Consider the following 18,388-nt stretch of genomic DNA (forward strand, 5'->3'; position numbering starts at 1 on the left):
GGGTAATTTGAGTTTGTTGTCATGTTTCTCGTTCCTGCTTCGAGAGGTTTTCCTCTTGGTACTCCACCACGAAAACCAAAACTTCCAAATTCCAATTCAACTACCTTTGAATGGTTACAGGGTCTACATCTAGCTCTTTGGTGGTCTGTGGGTAAACTAATTACACTGTATGCTGTAAATTAACGTTGATTTTTTAATTTGAATTTTCTCCAAACTTATTTAACAAATGGTTTGATAAGCCAATTGAAAATAATTATCAAACACTCCAAACTTGGCTATATTTTTATCTGATTTCCATGCAAAGGCTTTGATGACTGTTAAAAAAAAAGAAAGAAAGAAAAAAGAAAATTTGGCTGTGCCTCATTTTTTTCAACCCACTTGCCAGTGTTTGAATATCAGACAAAACACTCTTCCCTGTTCCCTCCGTTTAATATGTTACTTGAAAGAAATCAGGACCTCATTTGTAAAATACAATGTACATGTTGTCTTGATCACCTTGGTTGGGGAGGAAGGGGGGGGGGGGGGGGGCAAAGGAGGACAAAGAGAACATATTATAACTGTATATGCCTATTCATCACACATGCACTGTAGCAATAGTCACCCAACCACAGAGTAAACCAAAATAATGGGAATGATAATAATTACCAACAATAACCAAACACATTTTTAAATGGTCGTCAGTTGATATCTATGGCATGTGTTAGAAAGAGTCATGTAACTGCAGTTAAATAATATTTTGGCAAAGGTGTACATGTATAAATGGTATAAGGGAATTTAAGCTGATGAACCTTAAACTACAGTGTAGTATGCTACATAATGTAATTATTTTTAATTAACTACTTGTAGCAATAAAATAAACGTCAAACACACCTGTCCCCACTCAATCTCAAAACAGTTTCCGTGACACTGATTTCTGAGAATGTTATGAATGAAACTCTAACCCCTGTCCTGAAATAAAAAAGAAAAAAATCTCTAGATTTCAGATCTCCAGAGGTTGACATCGCTGCAACTGCTTTTCCGTTTGATCCAAAGTGCATTAAGGAGAATGATGCAGCAAGAACATCGCACAAAGTAACTTTCAATTGATAAGTGTTTCAAAGTTTTTTTTTCATGACTCCTTGGGTACAACTGTCTTTCTTCTTCAAATGACTATGCACATGGTGATTCTAGTTACACGTCTAGTTCATCTACTTGTGAGAGCTACTTACAGGTGTAAAGACATTTTGTCACCATCAGCCGAATTACATGTACATGTAAGCATGCATGGTGGAAAGCAGATGAGTATGCTAAATTTATAGCTACTTTGCACATATAGGTGGAATGTGGTGAAGTTTGCATATTTTTGAACACTATATAAGTAAACAAACTTACCCAGCAAAATTCTCCACTGTCTTTTCTACAAAATCAACTGTTGAACGTTGAAACTGCCATGCACTAACACTTCCAGATCTAAATCATGAACAGCAATGAGCAGAAGATAAATAATTATAATAATAATTTTACATGTATGGCAACAATTATGCATGCAGCCAACTTACACACTCATGCCAACTCTCCCGGATTATTCGGGAGTCTCCCGGATATGGAACGAATCTGCCGGTCTCCTGTACGGGTCACTAAACCTCCCTGATAAAAGTGACTTGGTGCCTTATTTGCATAATAGGCTTGTATTTCAACTCAAATGTTCCATAAATTTAAGAAATATTGTGTCATGGCTGCATTTGCATACCTACTTTACCCAATCTGCTACAAACTTTGACGGAAACCAAAGAAAATACGCTTTTAATTTGTCATCATTGCAATATAAATGACTTTCTGATTGGATAAACGTTCAATCAATTAAAGAGCAGGACAGAAAAAGCTCTAGTGCTGTGCAAGTTTTATGCCAACTGGGGGGGGGGGGGGGGTAAGTGCATCAATTCTGTTTAGGGGGAGGGTAGGGTAATAAGGTGGGGGTGCTCAAAAGAAAAAATCTCCAGATTTCAGATCTTTAGAGATTGGCATCTCTGCTTACATGAAAGGCCTGTTTAGGGTCTGTTTAAGGCCATTTGTGGAATGTTATTAACTCAAATCTTTGGGAAAAAAAATAATTATTATACTAAATTTAGAAATTACCTTGAGATTATAATCTGTACTAAGTACACTGTAAAAGCTCATCTTTAGACCATTTCAAGATCCATAAAACCCAATATAGTCAGTTTTTTTGTCTTAGCTCTGTATTGTAGTTTAGGAGCTGGTCATTATGAAAACCTCTGGGTGACTGGTAATAAATTAATGGACAGTGTATTCCACCCTCATTAAACAAAGTGATGATGATGATGATGATGATCATTATTATCAAATTGTTATATGTTTGTTTATATAAAGGAAGGGTGATTACACCTTGCAGCTGAATCAACCTAACACCAAATTTTCTTGATTAATTTTGGTTTACAAGGCAGGCTTAAAGTTGACTCTCTTGCTGGGATGATCCCAGCAAAAGGATCACCCTAGAGCTCTGAGAAGTTAAAGATTGCCACGCGTCTGGGATTTCCTCCACATACATGTACTTGTATAGAAACCATATGGTTTTGAGGCCTGTTTACAAGGATGGAGGGTAACACTCTTGGGAGGGGCAAGAGATCTAGCCCTCCTTTACAAATGTACTGTACATGCAAAGAGTGTCCCCACGGCTACGCTCATGGACAGATTGGCTTCAGAGTCCATGCCATTAAAGTTGCATTTAGTTTTAAATTCTTTTATGTATTTCAGTAGCAGCTCCACAGCTTCAGCCAACCACAACCACTTCTTTGGCCTTTTATTTCTAGAGTTCTGGTGGGGCAGGAGCTTTCCTTTTTCCATGTTTACTAGCTAACATAGCAAATCATCCACAAGAAAGTCTCTCAGTGAGTGACTGTGCTTGTGGACTTGCTTCCCTGATGATTTTGTGAAACTTTAGAATCCGTAATTTTGTACGTCTGCTTCCAACACATTTTCATTGCTGTCTTCTGACCCTCCCAAGTTGGGCTGATGTACTGATCAGTTCCTAGCACACAACAACAAATATATTCTCCTGGCATGGCTTATACACATACAAAGCCATGTTATTTCTGACGGGAATGTTAAGCCGGCGACACACCTGACGATTTTATACGCTGATTGCGGCTTACACTGTATTTGATTGCCAGCGAAAATCGCCAACGATTTTTACCACCAAATAATGCGGACTCACCTGCTGATTTTTTTTGCTGATCGCAGCGATGTGGCACTGCAACCTCGTTCCTGGGCTCCATTGAGGAGCGTTTTGAAAAGTCGTGATAAAATCCCCCAACCTGATTATTTGACTTTACTGGAAATTCGCAACAATTGAGCGTAGAATATCGCTGGAACGGGCACACTGATGGCGAATAGTGGCAAAGATAATCACCGATATCTGACATGCCAGATATCGGCAATTTTATACGCTGATCATGGTGATTGGTGAAAATCACAATCGCTGCATTGGGTACACCTGGCGATTTTCACCGATTGCGGATCGATTCCATGTAACTTGACCCTATTTGGAGCATTTACATGGCTTAAACAAACAAAAAGTTGGCTCTTCTAGGAGGTTTACCCTAGCAAGCATATAAGATGACCCTACCTCCCATGTAAACAAAACCAGAAATATACCCTTGGGTTTACCCTCCTTCCATGTAAACAGGCCCTTGGTTCCTTAGTCAGAGTGTATTTTGATGAAAGATAATTATCTTAGGGTTGACAGCAGAGTTAAAACAACATTCAAGACTAGAAATGTTGCAGAGCTAGTCACTGCTGTAAATTACTACTGACAATTTTAAGCTTCAGACCCATACATTAAGGGAACTACTTAGCTTTAGCTGCAGTTATGTGATTAGTTTCACACACCTCTAGCTAAAACTTTTTTTCTCATTACAGTGTACATGCCCGTTTAAATTTGATATAGATCTTAGAGCCAAAAATGGCTAAAATTAAAGTATAATTTCAGCTTAAAAGTGGCCTATTTTCTTAAGGTGATGATAACTTTTTATGATGACCGCCTGTGAATGAAACAAAAGTGACTGATTGGCTGATCAATTATCATAATACCAAAAGTTAACAGATTTAAATAAACAGTGAATAAGCTTACTTGTCCAAGATGAAGTAAATGTCGAATCCTCCGAGACATTTTTGTTGGCTAAACACAACTTTGGGGACGATCCACGCTTGGATGAAAACAGCGACGGCAAAATAGTGCCAAACGACCATCGTCGATCGCGATCGATCGTGGATTTTTCACCGTCTAGTGCACATCAGAAGGTTCAGCGATCCGAATTCTTCTTCACACTAAATTGGAAGCTTCTAGCCTCAGTTCCTAACTACATAGCATTAACGTGCCTCTCAGCGTCGTATCGAAGTCACTTGAAGAAAATGTGGTGTTCTGCAAAACAATGATTTTCGATTTGAACGGATGTGTGCAGATGATGCTATTTATTTCCGATTTGGCGCTTTGCCACCAGGCCGCGCTGAAAGCAGAGTCCTCGCGCGGTCGCGCAACTGGGAAGGTAAGTTATGCCTCCCACGCAGAACACGCAGTCGTTTTTACGACTTCCCCTGGCAAGTAACGGGGCCGACAAATGACTAAAATGAGAAAAAAGAACCCGAAAATAAAACGCACGGGTACCCTCCCTAGTTCCCGCTTGTTTTATTTTCGCGTTCGCGTTCTCCAGGCCTATTGCCGGCCCCATTCAGTAAGAGCCTAAAATAGGCTACGACTTCCGGCTGGGAGGGTACCCCCGAACTGTCCTCAAGTGTGATAGCAGGGCATTGGTTTCCATATGAGCGTAGAAATGTTATTGAGGAATCCTTAGGGCGAAACATCCGAATATGCAGGAAAAATGCTTTCCGTGAAGCGCACGTGGCGAGTGCGAGGCAATTTTCGCGCGGGCTCGCGTGTTACATTCGATCCGCCTCTCGTAAACTAAATTGTTACGTGACCGATCTATCTTCTGCGGGCTCCCCTTTGGGTGTTCAGGCTTAAGATAATCACGGCTAGAGTAGTCTTGCTTACCTCTAGAAACAAAAACTTGTATGACTGGAAAGTTTTATGTGTACGAACGTGAAAGAAAATGATCGGGGGCTTGGTAACGCCGCGGGCTCCGCGGTTAGGGAGGGTTCCTTTCCAAGTTGCACGTGACGATCGGAAGGGCGGATGTTTCAGCAAGATTACATGTAACCTTATAGTTAGATCATGAATGTTTGGTTTATCAACAGCGATTACCTTATCACCTCTGTTGATAAACCAAACAATCGTTTCCTTCCCCTTTTTACATCACGTTTCTGACAAGTGTACATCTCTTTAGTAACTTAGTAATCCAAGCTTCTTCCATTGGACCCTGAATCAGGAGTTTCGTGCCTGGATTGTAAGCGAAATAAAAAGCAACAACAACAACAACTTCCACCAGACTTTGGTTTCAACAGCAAGTTTTTATTATACACTTGACTACTTTAATTATCTATAAATGTAAAGGATTTTTCGGATGGGGAAGGACGCGTGTTAGGTCCCCTTACGGTCAAACTTTCCGGAGAACCAAATATAAGGATAGCGAGCGAAGTTTCTGTTTTGCTTCTTTTATTGTTTCATCTAAGCCCAGTTTCAAACTATGGGCCCCATTGTTCGAAAGCCAATTAAAGTTAATCGACAAGCTTTTTATCTTGCTCGTCAGAAATGTTAACTTTAAGCTAACGTTAAAGGAAAGGTTTAATTTAGTCAAAACTGGGCAACAAAAATATTTTTGAAGCTTAAGAATTTTCATCGATTAGTAATTAATCTCGAACTAATCAATTTCCACGTTAACCCAGATTTAGCTTAATCGGGTTTTGAACAACTGGCCCCAGATCTTTTTTAATATGGCTCTCACTTAGTTTAATGTTTACTTAATGTTTAATGTTGCTTTGCCATGCTAGTATATGTACAATAAAAAATAAAAAAAAAATGAAATTACAAAAGTTATAAAAAGCGCATGACCGGAGAATAATTGGGGGAAACCAAATTCCCATACAAAGAATATTCTCAAGAAAAAAAAAATGAAACAAATATTAAATGCGGCTAAAAAGTAGCTTAATTAAATTACCTAGACTAAAATTGATACTAAGAATTGTGAAGTAAAATTTACAAATGGCCCAAAGCTAGCCTAACGAGTTACTCCTGATTCAAATGACACAAATTATCTAAAAGATGGAATTTAAAACTTCTCAATGAAGATGCATGCACAATGTTTGTTGGAATACTATTCCAGTCTGTTATGTAGCGATTAAAAAATGAAAATTTAAAGTAATTCGTACGTGTCTTCTTAGCTAGTTGATTCTGTGCACGGTTATCCTTAAGTGCGCAGATCAGTAAAATGAAAGCTACCGTGCTGAATAGTTCTTTTCCGCAAGACTGTTAGATTTTGGCATCTTAGAGAATATTAAACGTTTGATTGTGAGCCCGAGCTGTCTTGAGAAAGGATGTTTGGTTTATCACAAGAGTCGATAACTAAAGGTTAATTGGCCACCGTATAAATTAAAGATTCAAATCTCTTTACGGAGGCCAGTTAACCTTTAGTTATCAACACTGTTGATACACCAAACATTCTTTTCTACTCCCCATCGACGCAGCAACACAATTTTTCAGTTTAGAAACTAACTCCCTTAACTTAGGAGAGCTTAATGAATCTTGCCCCAGGAGTCTAAGACTACCAATACCAGAAACAGAATGATTGCCATCTGAAAAGACATAAATGCCATTAAAAGTTGTAGAATAAATTCACCTGAAAAGTCAAGCAAAAATAAGATAAATGCTGAAGAATAAATGCGACAATTTTTTTTGGAAAAATAGCTAACAACAATCAATAAATGGTGAATTAATAAGAGCTACTAAATATTTACTGCAAAAGAGAGCAAGACTGATTTAATGGCAAGAGAAATATATTTTGCAACACTTCGAAACGCACGGCCTTTCTTCTCTTTAGAGTATGTAAGAAGCCCTGCGAAAGAAAGGCCGTGCCTTTGCAAAATACATTTGCAAAATGCATTATTTTGTTCTACAATCTGTTGCTAACTAGATCCTTCACTACAGAATCCGGTACTTTTAATTTGTCGCAGTGGTCCTCACAAACACAAAAACTGGTTTCTGATTAATTTTTAGTCCGATTAAACATACAGACGTCATTTCGTGGTGCTATCACTAAAAGGATGGGATAATTATACCAAATAATTAATTAATGCACCGGTCAACTCGAAACTTCATAATTGTAAGCTTCCTCCAGGCAAGCCCCTGGGGCTTTTGAACTCTTGAAAAATACCGGATTTTTCAAACTCCCGCTTCCCAGGACCAAAAAACCGCTCAAATACCCTACCCTTAATTGCTCCAGGGTTTCTCCGGGAACAAATTTTCAGAATCAATCAATCAATCAATCAATCAATCAATCAATCAATCAATCAATCAATCAATCTTCATGCTTTGCAAATAGTGATATATTACTGATGACATCTTCAAAAACTATTTTGGAGCCGTTTTGAGTGAGCAATTCATTTACAAAGGCAAATTTTTATCCTTGAGGATCTCTTCAACTCCCCCAAACCGGGGATAACTCACGCACGAATTTCGCTAGACCAAAGAAAAAAGCCGGTTCAATTTCCCCCCACCCCCCGCCCCCGTCCCCTTGAGTACGATACGAGGTGGTGAAGGTTCAAATTGATCGGCACAAAAGACAGTAAACTTGGGAAAAAGAAAGTAGATAAATGCTGGTAAATATGCTTCAAGTATGTGATAAATATATTGAAGAATCATAAGGATAAATGTGGATAAATACTGTGGCTATTGTTCTACCATATATCAGAAGTTGCTCTCTAAGGTAACTGTACCTTAAAGCTTCTATGTCTGAATAGCCACAAGTCTAAGCCTAAGCTGCTAAATACAATAGCTTATCAAGGGCGCCCAACCGATCCAATGGGTTGAATATCTCTCCGGAAGGCCTTTAATCGCCTAAGAAGGTCGGATTTAGTAATTGTAAAGAAAAACTGAACTTTTCTTCGGCAAAATGTCTCCTCAAAATTCCATAACAATGGAAAACGAGTTCCTTTCTTTTTTCGGAGACGGAAATATTCTGTTCCAAGTGCGAGATAAGGCCAGTTAGCACCTTCGAAAGGCCAACAACGGTCGCAAATTCCGTTGAATCAGATTCCGTTCTCTTTAAACGCTCTGTGATCAAACTGTATTAGTTCATTAGTTCATTTGGACCGCTCACTTTTGATTCGGAAGTAAGCGATTACGTTAATCTTTTCTAATAGCTTTTTCTCGGTAAGGAAAAAAAATTGCAATTTCAGCGATCAAACCTGTTCGGTACAGCGCATGCACGCTGCTCTTGTTCTTTTCTCAGATTTAACTTCTTCTTGTCCCACCTAGCTTTTAACAGCGAAAGAATTGAGCCAAACTGTTTTCTTTTCTGTTTTCTGTTTTTTACATTTTAAACACAATGGGCAAGTTATTAAAAGACAGTTTCGACGGTGTTTAACAAAACCACGTTCTAAGCCATTTTCAATTTTGCCAACAGTCATATTTAAACATTATCTACTGCCGACGGTAACAAGAAGGCTTGCATCCCAGACTAGAAAACTATTTATCTACTTAAAATAAACCACTTATAAACAGATTTGGAGGCCCACCGATTGGTCTTAAGCTGGGGCCTAAGTTAGACTCTGTTTAAATAACTGGCCCAATAAGTTTGAGAACTAAACTTGTGCCCTACCATAAAGACCATTAATCACTATTTCTAGTTCTCTAGATTCAGCCAGATTTGACAAGTAGAAATTGGTTTATGTTACCTAACTGATTTATGGTATGCTGGAAGAGCACACCACACTGGCATCCTCGTGATGGCCACAACGGCCGTAAATTCCCCATCCCCTGTGTCTGCAATTGTGGATGTACGACTCACTTCCGGTACATGCCACGTCATCCATCCATATAGGTCCAGATCCCTGGCCGTAATGGGCGCTTTGAAGGGCTTGAGAGGCTTGTGGGAATCCAAGCTGCCTGCAAACCACGTTAGCATGCTTCATATCCCAGCCATCATCACAAATTGTTCCCCACTGATTGTTATAGAAGATTTCAACTCTGCCGGCCAATGAAGAATTACCATTCGCAAGGCGAACTGAGTCAACAACTAAAAAACAAGGGTGAGACACCATTTTTAAACGAAATGCTCAACTACACTTTTGCCATCTTAGTATAAATAGATATCTTTTAACCAAAACAACTGAAATATGTTTTCTTGGTGTTTTGAGATAGTTTCAGCTCGTTTTGAAGACTGTTGCAATTTATGCGAAAATACGCCCCAGCTTTTTAACCAATGTACATCAACACCGCAAATTAGGTTAATCTTCAGCATTTTTAGTACTGTTACTTTGAATTACAGCAACACTACCTAAAATGTTGTTTATACCTCAGATACTAAATGTTTGCTTGATACTGGAGGTCAGGTTTGAACATTTTGTTCGGGCATGGGTATGCGTCTTCTCATTTTATTTTCATTTTTTTCTTTTTCGGTGGGTTTGCCAACTTTTGGGTCTTTTCTTATCTGCTGGGAAACTTGGAAGTAACCTTTGACCAAAGTAGAAATTATTATCACAGAGAAACAATTAAAGGGAAGCCATATTTTCAGTAAAATGTTGCAAGTAAAAATCCTTGTTTTCTTGGGCATAATTCTTACACGTTTTAGACGTGCACAACAAGTTCTTTTTTCCGCTCCTCACATAACTAGTGCAACTTGCATAAGCAATTTAAGGATTAGTGAAAAGTTAAATTTGGAAATTGCCCTTACTCAAAAAGGATTTTTCGTTCTTTGGGCGTCAGGTGCTTTGGAAACGACTGTTCCCATGCTAAACTGCTACAATGCTCTTATTGGAAACATCGATTGTAAACATGACAAATTAAAAAAAGACCTTCTAATGCGGACTTGTAATGGCGTCAGGGGGTGGGTAGGAAACTGTTACTCCCTCTTATCTCCGGGTCATGATTTTGCGACTCTTCTGATCAAGAACATGGTATCCATTTCTGAGGCATTTTCTGTAACGGAGTTTACTGATATTATAAATGCACGGATGCATCAAAATATCAGGTATGTTATTTGTTCACCGAGAATTTATAGAGAAGCAAAATAAAGAGAGGATATTACATGGCCGCGCGGAGATACGAAATTTCTCTTCGAGTGTTGAAAAATATTTCACGAGTGAGCGCAGCGAACGAGTGAAATATTTTTCAACACGAGAAGAGAAATTTCGTATCTCCAAGCGGCCATGTAATATTCTATTTATTACATAAACACCAATGAAATACCAAACCATTTCATTTTCGCTGCAAAAGGCGCGATTTATTATGTAACCATAGTAACGGTGTTATTTTCACGTGTGAAAATAACGTGTTATCTTCACGTGTGAAGATATCACGTTTTCGCGCGAAAGCTCACCTCATATTTCACTGTTGTTTATATAATAAATTATAATATTTTGGATGTAACGAATGAACGGACGATGCAATGATTTATGAAAAGGGATACTAAGTAAATTGGCTATTTCTAGAACGGAATATCAGTTTGAAAGTAGAAACCTTCTAAAACGGACTACAAATTTGGAGGCTGATGTGGCACATCCCCCGGGGTTATCTTTATCTCTTTAAATGGTCCCTACCGTGATAACTTGCTGCAAAACCACTTTTTAAGACACTACCATCGGTGGTAAACCTTACAAAAAGCTTGTTGTGCGAACTTGTAATGGCTCCAGGCAGCGATTTTCCATTAAATTTTCCAATCAAAGGAGACGAAGAAGATCCACCATCATAGACATAAACGTTATCGTGCACCAATTCAGTTTCAAACCTGAAGAACACGAGTTTCAAGTTTGTGTTCGAAGACAAAGTCCACTGGCAATTCATACCGTTGCTGTAGTATCCATTTCTGTTTGAAAATATGATGCCACTTGTGCTGGATCGAGTGACCAGTAGATTTGAGCAAGAACTAGTTGCGGTCACAGAAAGCACTGTAGAATTATGAATATAAAAAAGAATAGTGGTGATTACATGTCAAGTTACCTTAAAAGTTGCTATTAAGCCTCCCATCTCTCTGTTAAGCCTCCCTTGATATTAGGACTCGGAGAAGGCTTAACAGAGAGGTGAGGTGGGGTCGGGGGAAGTGGGTGAGGGGGGGGGGGGGTCGGTAAGGGGGTTATTAACAGACGCTGACCTCCAAACAGGGGCTTATTATAAAAGGGGGGAATAAAGTGGGGTGGGCATAATAGAGCTTTTATGAAAAATAGCAACCTCTGTCTGCAGAAGCACTTCGGAAAGCACTGAAATATCTAGCCGCCCTTCGCAAAGTGGGCGGCTAAAAAACATAAATACTGAAGAAACAGCCCTGAAACTAACTTATTGCTTCAATTTCAGCTTCTGCTAAAAACGCTTATCAGATATATTTAGTGTCATAGGTTTTATCGTCAGAAACAATTGACGAAGTTAATTTAGGCTCTCATTTTCGTGTCAAAAGCACCGAGGTGGGAGGGGGGGGGGGGGGGTTTGACCCTTCCACTCAGTTCAATTTGGTTCTCTTTTTCTAGGCTAGAGTGACTTCTTGCCGACATCCCCCATTGAGCGGCAGGGTCTTCACGGTGAATTGGTTGGAGCTGAAACATAGCATAGGGTCAGGCCTAAGTGCGGGTGGGTGACTCGCAGTTTTGTGTGAAAAGCACATGGGTGGGGAGGGGAGTGTTTAGAGACTGAGTACAGTTGAAGTTTAGGGCCCTGTGTAGTGACAGTGATAGTAGTTCCTCCAATGGCGTAGTGAGGTCCCGGATCAACGGCAACGCGAACACGAACTGCGCGAACAAAACTAAAGTTTCAGATTTATGGCTTTGAATTTTCGTGTCATTGAAGACATTCAGGTGGAGACTATACGAGTCATGTACAAAACCGGGCGGAGAAGGTTCTATTACATAAGTGATTAACGAGGCAAATCCTTTCCTTTTGTCACTTTTATCATTCCTTTTCGTCTGCGGTGCATGGAAAGCGGCTGGGTTGCAATTGCACCTTTTTCATTTTCCCCCAAGTTGTCGAGAGATTTTCGGTTAAGACTGTCTAACCTTCAACGAAGTGTAAATACAACCAAACCTAAAACCGGGTCTCTGAACTTGGCTAGTCTAAAAAACAAAAAATGATAAAACTAAAGTGAAGAAAAAGAAAAACTTGCTCACGGATTTCCTGAGATAAAATGAAAGCGATCAACTAGCTCACATGCATGGAAACAGTCATTCAAGAGAAACACGCCTGGTTTGATCACAAGATTCTTCCACAAGAGTGAATACGCCGCTGACGCAGAGCACGACCGCCTGGTAACGAACGTTCTGTGTAGACATCATGAAAATTAACTGTTCGTTCTTAGGTGGCTTGTCAAAGATAGCGAAAACGACTATTGCACAATTTCCTAGTTTTATTCCCAGAAAGGAATGACAAGTGGTATTGCATCTGATCTCTTCCTTTTTCCAGAATAGCGCCAATCAAGTCGTTCTTGAGTTCTCGTCACACTGTGGCGAAGTTTTTGAATTTTCAGGGTAGAGGTTTCCTCAACAGGTGGCGATTAACACTGACATCACACTTACAAACAATCTCTGAACCCAAGATATTATTATTTTATTTCGAAGCATTTCACTATATTCAGTTGACATCATGTTCTGTTTTCTCTTCTTCCCTAGAGGCTGCGAAATTTTTTTTTTAGTTTTGTTTATACGTGAACTGGATTCTTTAAAGAGAGTCAAATCAATTCGGCAAATAGGCGGAACATTCCAGTTGAACCTGACTGTTGTGATGCAGCGCATGTCATACAACATCAAGTAATAGATCAAACACGAGGAAGAGTGTTTGTTTTCTCTTCATGAATTATTAATGAGTTTGAGAAATATTACTTCAAAAAATGTTTTCGAGATGTAACTGAAATCTACGGTTCGCATATAGTTTCGAATTCTTTGAAACTACCAGGAGATGGGGAAGCACCATTTTCATATTTTTCAAATAGTGGCGAACAGAAAGATCTCTGATTGTATTTTAACAACTGTCAGTGTAATGGCTAAGGAAAAGTTGTTTTAAGAGTGTATCTTCACCCTTCAGCGCGATCGTGTTTTTGAGTTCATTTAGTGCTGTGGAATTTATTGTTAAGAAAACTTACCATTTACTACAAGCCTAACCGTCGCGGCTATCATTCCTAACGCGTTTCCTCCTAAGCAACGGTACACGCCCGCGTCACTCCATTTCACGTTCGTTATCAGCAGTGTTCCATTTGAATCTGTTGACCGATTCACTTGCGACTGTTGGTACGGCTTACTCCAAGCAATCGTAGGCTGCGGATTACCGCTGACTGAACACTGAAACATGGCTGATCCGCTTTCATTGACTGTCAGCGTTGTAGGAGAAACAGCAACGACAGGAAATGATATTGATTCACCAGATTCACCTTTAGCTCCTGGTCTGCCTGCGGGCCCTATAGCTCCTTTCTGCCCCTTGGAACCAACTTCTCCTGGCGGTCCGATGGGTCCCATGATGCCTTGCTTGCCGCTCTTCCCCGGTGATCCCATAATGCCTCGATCTCCCTTATTTCCGGTTTTTCCTTTATGGCCTCTTCGTCCCCGGGTCCCTTTCTCTCCCCTTAGTCCTGGTGGACCGGGAGGTCCTGGGGGTCCTGGGGAGCACAAACCAGCTTTTGCAACGGATTGACAGAGTTTCAATCTCTCTTCTGTTATTCCCTGCGTCGCTCCTGTTGCGTTTTTCACTGCATCAGCTCCACGCCTGTTTCTTTGATTATCGAAATGAGAATCTGAAACGGAAATAAAATAATCTAAACGAGATGATCAATAATCGTAAAATACAATTTAGTTTATTCACGGAAGGCACAGATATGAACCTTTCACATATACAAAAGACGTATCAACACTAGTGATTTGTCAAAATCGTTCTAAGAACTTCAAAACAAAGCTAAGGAAAAATCACATAAAGAATGCAAATTAACTGACACAAATTACTTTCTCATTTGGGCGTTTGTGTACGAATTTGCCACAAAGTCAACGAATTAGAACTTGAAGGAATTGAATTTCAATTCCTTCTTTTTCAGTGTGGGGTCAATATTCAACACAATCTCGATCCTACACAAGTGAAAATAAAACTCAAGAGATGTATGATATGGCAACTGAATCCCCTAACCCTAACCATAACAAACACTGTACTTATTCTTTGGATCAACCTCGTCCCCAGGATCTCTCCTCTTCACGTCCCGGGGAGCGTAAATAGGAGAGACCCTGGGAACGAGGTTGTCCTTGCAGCAGCCTGGACCTAAAATAATTATGGAGGACATTATTGAACAAATGCGTATGACACTGATTTGATTACTACCCAGATGCGCCGCTTGTAAACTTCACAAAATTTAAAAAAACCTTGTACTGTATTATTATAAAAACGAAAAAACAAAAAAATTCAAAATTTTACAGAAAATAGCGCCCTGTACTGTTGGATTCATGAGGCAATGAAAAAACGCACCAAGTGCGGAAACGTAATCTTGTGTGATCACCGTGTACATATTCAATAATTTGACAAATTTTTGATTTGCCTCTTTCCTGAGGCCTATTGATATGTATCAGTTTTTAAAGTGCGATAATTGTACAGAGATTGTAGAGCTGTGCTATTAAATTAGAGCTTGTCAATCAACTAATCGAGGCTCAAGCTAGGTGCTAATCGGGGCGCGCGCTTGTCTTGGATGGAGGAGCTGTGTATTGTTATTAAAATATACATACCACGGCCGCTAAGTCAATGATCCAGCTTTCAATAATGCAACGTAAACAGACAGCAACGAATATTCAAACCAAGGGAACCAGCCATATATAAATTTTCACAAATGATAACTGTAACCCGGGGGGACTCCCATATAAAAATGACAGGGGTGATCGTTGTACCAAATTGGTGGTGTGGTACCTGCTTTAGGGTGCTAAAATGTAGAATGACTTCCGTCAGAGATATGGTGATACCTTTTAATTTGGGGTCAAAAATTGTTCGGACCACGGCTATAAAACAAAATTCTGGTACCTTTTAGGGGTGCTTTTCTAAATTTCCGACGATTACTCCCGTTACTTTTGTATGGGAGTCTCCCCCCTCCCTAGAACTTTAAGGGTCTGGCGCCGGTTGTTTATAGGGCTGATAACTTTGTCCAGTGGAAAGTTTACTGCAACTAAAAGTAATATATCTTATCCACTAGATGGAGATCTCCTATTGAATACGTGAATGGATTTTTTTTAATGTAAAGACAGAGCAGGTTGTTGTTGTCTGTCAGACAGAGCTGAATAACATATTTGTTAAGGCTGGTTTCCATATGATCGCGGATCGCAGATCGCAATAAGGTCTGCGATCGTCTGCGATCATATGGAAACTACTTCTGCGATCGTCTGCGATCCTGCGATCGCGATCGCAGACGATCGCAGAAGATAAAACCATGTTCTATCTTAAGGCTGGTTTCTATATGATCGCAGACGATCGCAGACCTTATTGCGATCTGTGATCTGCGATCTGCGATCCGCGATCATATGGAAACCACCCTTTACCGCCTTCACTGGCATACGATCACGTACGTGACCTCAAGCGATGACTTGAATTTCCGGTACATACAAAGTTTAGTTTTTAAAATAGAAAAAATAAAATAATCCCGGGTTTTTCAAGACACATGCCTAATGTTTGCGTTCTCAAAGTACCAAAAGATTTAGAGGCTGTACACAGTTTTCAAAACGTGTTCTATTGAGGAAAAACGACCTCGAGCTCCTCTGGCCTTCCTTGAACTTCAAGCCTTCGTTGCGTGCCAGGAGCACATCGCTCGCGTAGACGTTGTTCAGCTCTGCCGTTTGTAATTTGAACACTGATTATAGACCCATGTTTCAGCTCTTAATTGACAGAAAAAACAAGAGCACAAATTCGAATAGCAAAATATTCGATACACCATTTTTCACAAGATTTGATACAATATAACGTTAAAGGTATTATCGTTTAATGTACGTGAGTAGTCGGCTTTGTCAATAAACTTTAGTTTTTTAGAAAGGAATTCCACGCATTGTTTTTCGTATTCAATTTAATAGCATGTCATGTATTTTATACAAAGATATTGGTTTTAGCATCAAAGAAGAGTTCTGTTACTTGTAAGAGTACGACAACTTCGCCTGTAGGCCAAAATAAAAATTAAAGGGGAAAGCCGATCAGGAAGGCTAAACATTGGTTAGTTAATATCTTAATGTATTTTTAGGCCAAAATTATTGTTATTTGTGTAATTAAAAAAGAAGAAAGAGAGAAAAAATGAACGGAAAGCAAAGGAATTAAAATAAAACAAGACGCTTTGCAGAGCGTTTACGTGGGATGCGTTGACTATGTTTAGCACTAGTGGCCTCATTTATTGTACGCCTCACCGATTTTTTAACCTTCCCTCCCTTCGCGATTGAACTAACTGAACAGTTTTAGTCAGAAAGATTGCGTGATATTGAGTTGCGCTACTTGAAATTTTGCCGCCTAAAAATAGTTCCCGCCAGAAAATGTCTTCAGCTGAAAGGAGCACTCTTTTTATCTGAAAAGTTCACTGCTAATCATAACTTTTTGCATACATGAAAACTTGACAACTTTCATCATATTTTTGCTTCTCATACAAAAGTCTTTCGTTGTACCGGAGATTCTATTACAATAACGTGGCGTGACTCACGTTTTCTACTCTGGTTATGTAAATAAAAGTGTAAGATTACAATGTAAGATTACAAATTGTTTTCGTTTCATCAAAAAAACAGAAAGAAAACAGGCAAAAAGCTTTCCTAAATGAAAACTTTTAGTAAAAATTGACAATCAAACCTTTAATCTTTTTGTGAAGTGGATTTCCAGTTGCGTTTAAGCATCAAATCGACAAAGTCATGCGATGTGTGTTTTAGCTTATCAATGATCTTTCCCCCACGTATTCTGGATGGTTCTACAACTGTCAAACAGAAGCATGATTCCTTCGCTTTGAACTCTCCAATTTCCACCGTTATTACTGTCGAGTGCTTCTTAGAAGTTATTCTTTCGATTTACTGCTTCAAAAGGGTTAGTTTTCTTTTTGAAAACGGCACATTGGAATCTAAAACATTAAAACAATATGGCCACGCCACTAAAGTCAAGCCTTTTCAGTTCCACCGAGAGACCACTAGGACCTGAATAATCACAATAGTAATTAACTCCCGTCCGATCCCTCCTGACATACACTAAAATATTGCATTCTGATTGGACCGTTTTTGTTAAAGACAATAAGGACAATACGAGACAAAAAGATCCCCTCTAGGAGAAAACTGAATTTGATACATCTAAAACGAGTTAATAATTGAAAGATGCGCATTTGTGGATACAAACGGCCCCCATTTTATAACGTGGGCTGCACAGGCATCCCACGTAATAAAACGAAACAAAGAAAAGCCAACGCAAGAATTAGACAATGCGATCGAAATATTCTTAGAACTTCCTTTGATTTTAGCTTGAGAGCATAATGTTCAGAGGCCTTTTCCGGCCGGAAAAATGTTCCTGCAAAAAAAGCCAACAATTAGACAATGCGATCAAAATATTCTTAGAACTTCCTTCGATTTTAGCTTGAGAGCCTGACACGGATGCTTTTTCCGGCTGGAAGTCCCTGCTCTCTTTGATTTTAGTTGTGTACCAGTCAGAAAACACACAAACGCTACATTCTATACGGATTCGGATTTGTTTTGAAATTACTTTTCTGGGAGCAAAGTTCTCTACAGCTACATGTTGACTTACCAGGAGCGTTTTTAACAACCTTTGTGAGCTCTGGATGTTTGGATTCAGTGAATGGTCGTTTCGTCTCCTCTCCCTTTTCGAGGGCAATTATTCTCGTTTTCTGTTCGTTCAACTCAAGCTCAACTCTTAAAAATCCGGCACAGTACAGTACGATCGATAAAACCGAAATAATGGACGCGAAAGAAGGCAAACTCTGCTTCTGAGCGGCCATATCGTTGATCTCAACAACGCAAAGCTCGCCAGTGGGATGTTTGTTAAACTCGATTGTTCAGCTCGTTATCTGATGCCAAGATCACGAGTCACGGTGTGGATAATCTGCCAACTTTTTATGCTATTTTAATTGATATTTGTTTTGGTGTCATGGGAGCCAAAGTTCAAATCCGTTCAGGAACATTTTTGGCAACAGACATGAAAGGGAAAAATCTAGTTTGCGCAACGAGCGACAGAAATGATTTCATTTGGCGAGAGAGTATTAATTTTTGGAGTCCCGCATGTCAGACATAGGTTTATCGATATAGTCTAGTTCTAAAG

The 18,388-nt window shown here is 39.4% G+C and overlaps 2 protein-coding genes across 5 annotated transcripts in view; both read right to left on the minus strand.

The window, feature by feature from the left end:
• The window catches only part of LOC146454383 (anthrax toxin receptor 2-like), a 38,992-nt gene extending 34,422 nt beyond the window's left edge, over window positions 1-4,570 (minus strand). The window contains exons 1-3 of one of the 2 annotated variants that reach the window (XM_085095453.1): window positions 4,127-4,570; window positions 1,372-1,449; window positions 871-948 (exon numbers count right to left, since the gene is read on the minus strand). In XM_085095453.1, the coding sequence (XP_084951579.1) occupies window positions 871-948; window positions 1,372-1,449; window positions 4,127-4,245 (275 nt within the window). In that variant the 5' untranslated portion in view covers window positions 4,246-4,570. The remainder of the gene's footprint in view (window positions 1-870; window positions 949-1,371; window positions 1,450-4,126) is intronic. The other variant, XM_085095452.1, reaches the window with a different exon arrangement.
• Window positions 4,571-7,085: 2,515 nt separating this feature from the next.
• LOC146454386 (uncharacterized) lies at window positions 7,086-18,271 on the minus strand. 3 transcript variants are annotated; one of them, XM_085095454.1, is made up of 4 exons: window positions 17,858-18,271; window positions 13,230-13,874; window positions 10,708-11,055; window positions 7,086-9,185 (listed from the first exon to the last, which is right to left on the minus strand). In XM_085095454.1, the coding sequence occupies exons 1-4, from the start codon at window positions 18,066-18,068 to the stop codon at window positions 8,854-8,856; spliced, it is 1,536 nt and encodes a 511-aa protein (XP_084951580.1). In that variant the 5' UTR covers window positions 18,069-18,271; the 3' UTR covers window positions 7,086-8,853. The 3 variants fall into 3 exon arrangements, with proteins under 3 accessions (XP_084951580.1, XP_084951582.1, XP_084951581.1); XM_085095456.1 differs by having other exon boundaries at window positions 13,515-13,874; window positions 17,858-18,269; XM_085095455.1 differs by having other exon boundaries at window positions 10,954-11,055; window positions 17,858-18,267.
• Between the last annotated feature and the right edge of the window lie 117 nt (window positions 18,272-18,388).

Source organism: Pavona decussata, unplaced genomic scaffold, assembly GCF_977016875.1.
Source record: "Pavona decussata unplaced genomic scaffold, jaPavDecu1.1 SCAFFOLD_302, whole genome shotgun sequence".
In the NCBI taxonomy this organism is placed as follows: Eukaryota; Metazoa; Cnidaria; class Anthozoa; order Scleractinia; family Agariciidae; genus Pavona; species Pavona decussata.

Coding starts and splice junctions, on each gene's coding strand:
- LOC146454386 (XM_085095454.1), bottom strand. CDS start 18,068: ATGGCCGCTCAGAAGCAGAGTTTGCCTTCTTTCGCGTCCATTATTTCG. Junction 13,875..17,857: donor GGTTGTTAAAAACGCTCCTG/GTAAGTCAACAT, acceptor TTTCCGTTTCAG/ATTCTCATTTCGATAATCAA. Junction 11,056..13,229: donor GGTTAGGCTTGTAGTAAATG/GTAAGTTTTCTT, acceptor ATAATTCTACAG/TGCTTTCTGTGACCGCAACT.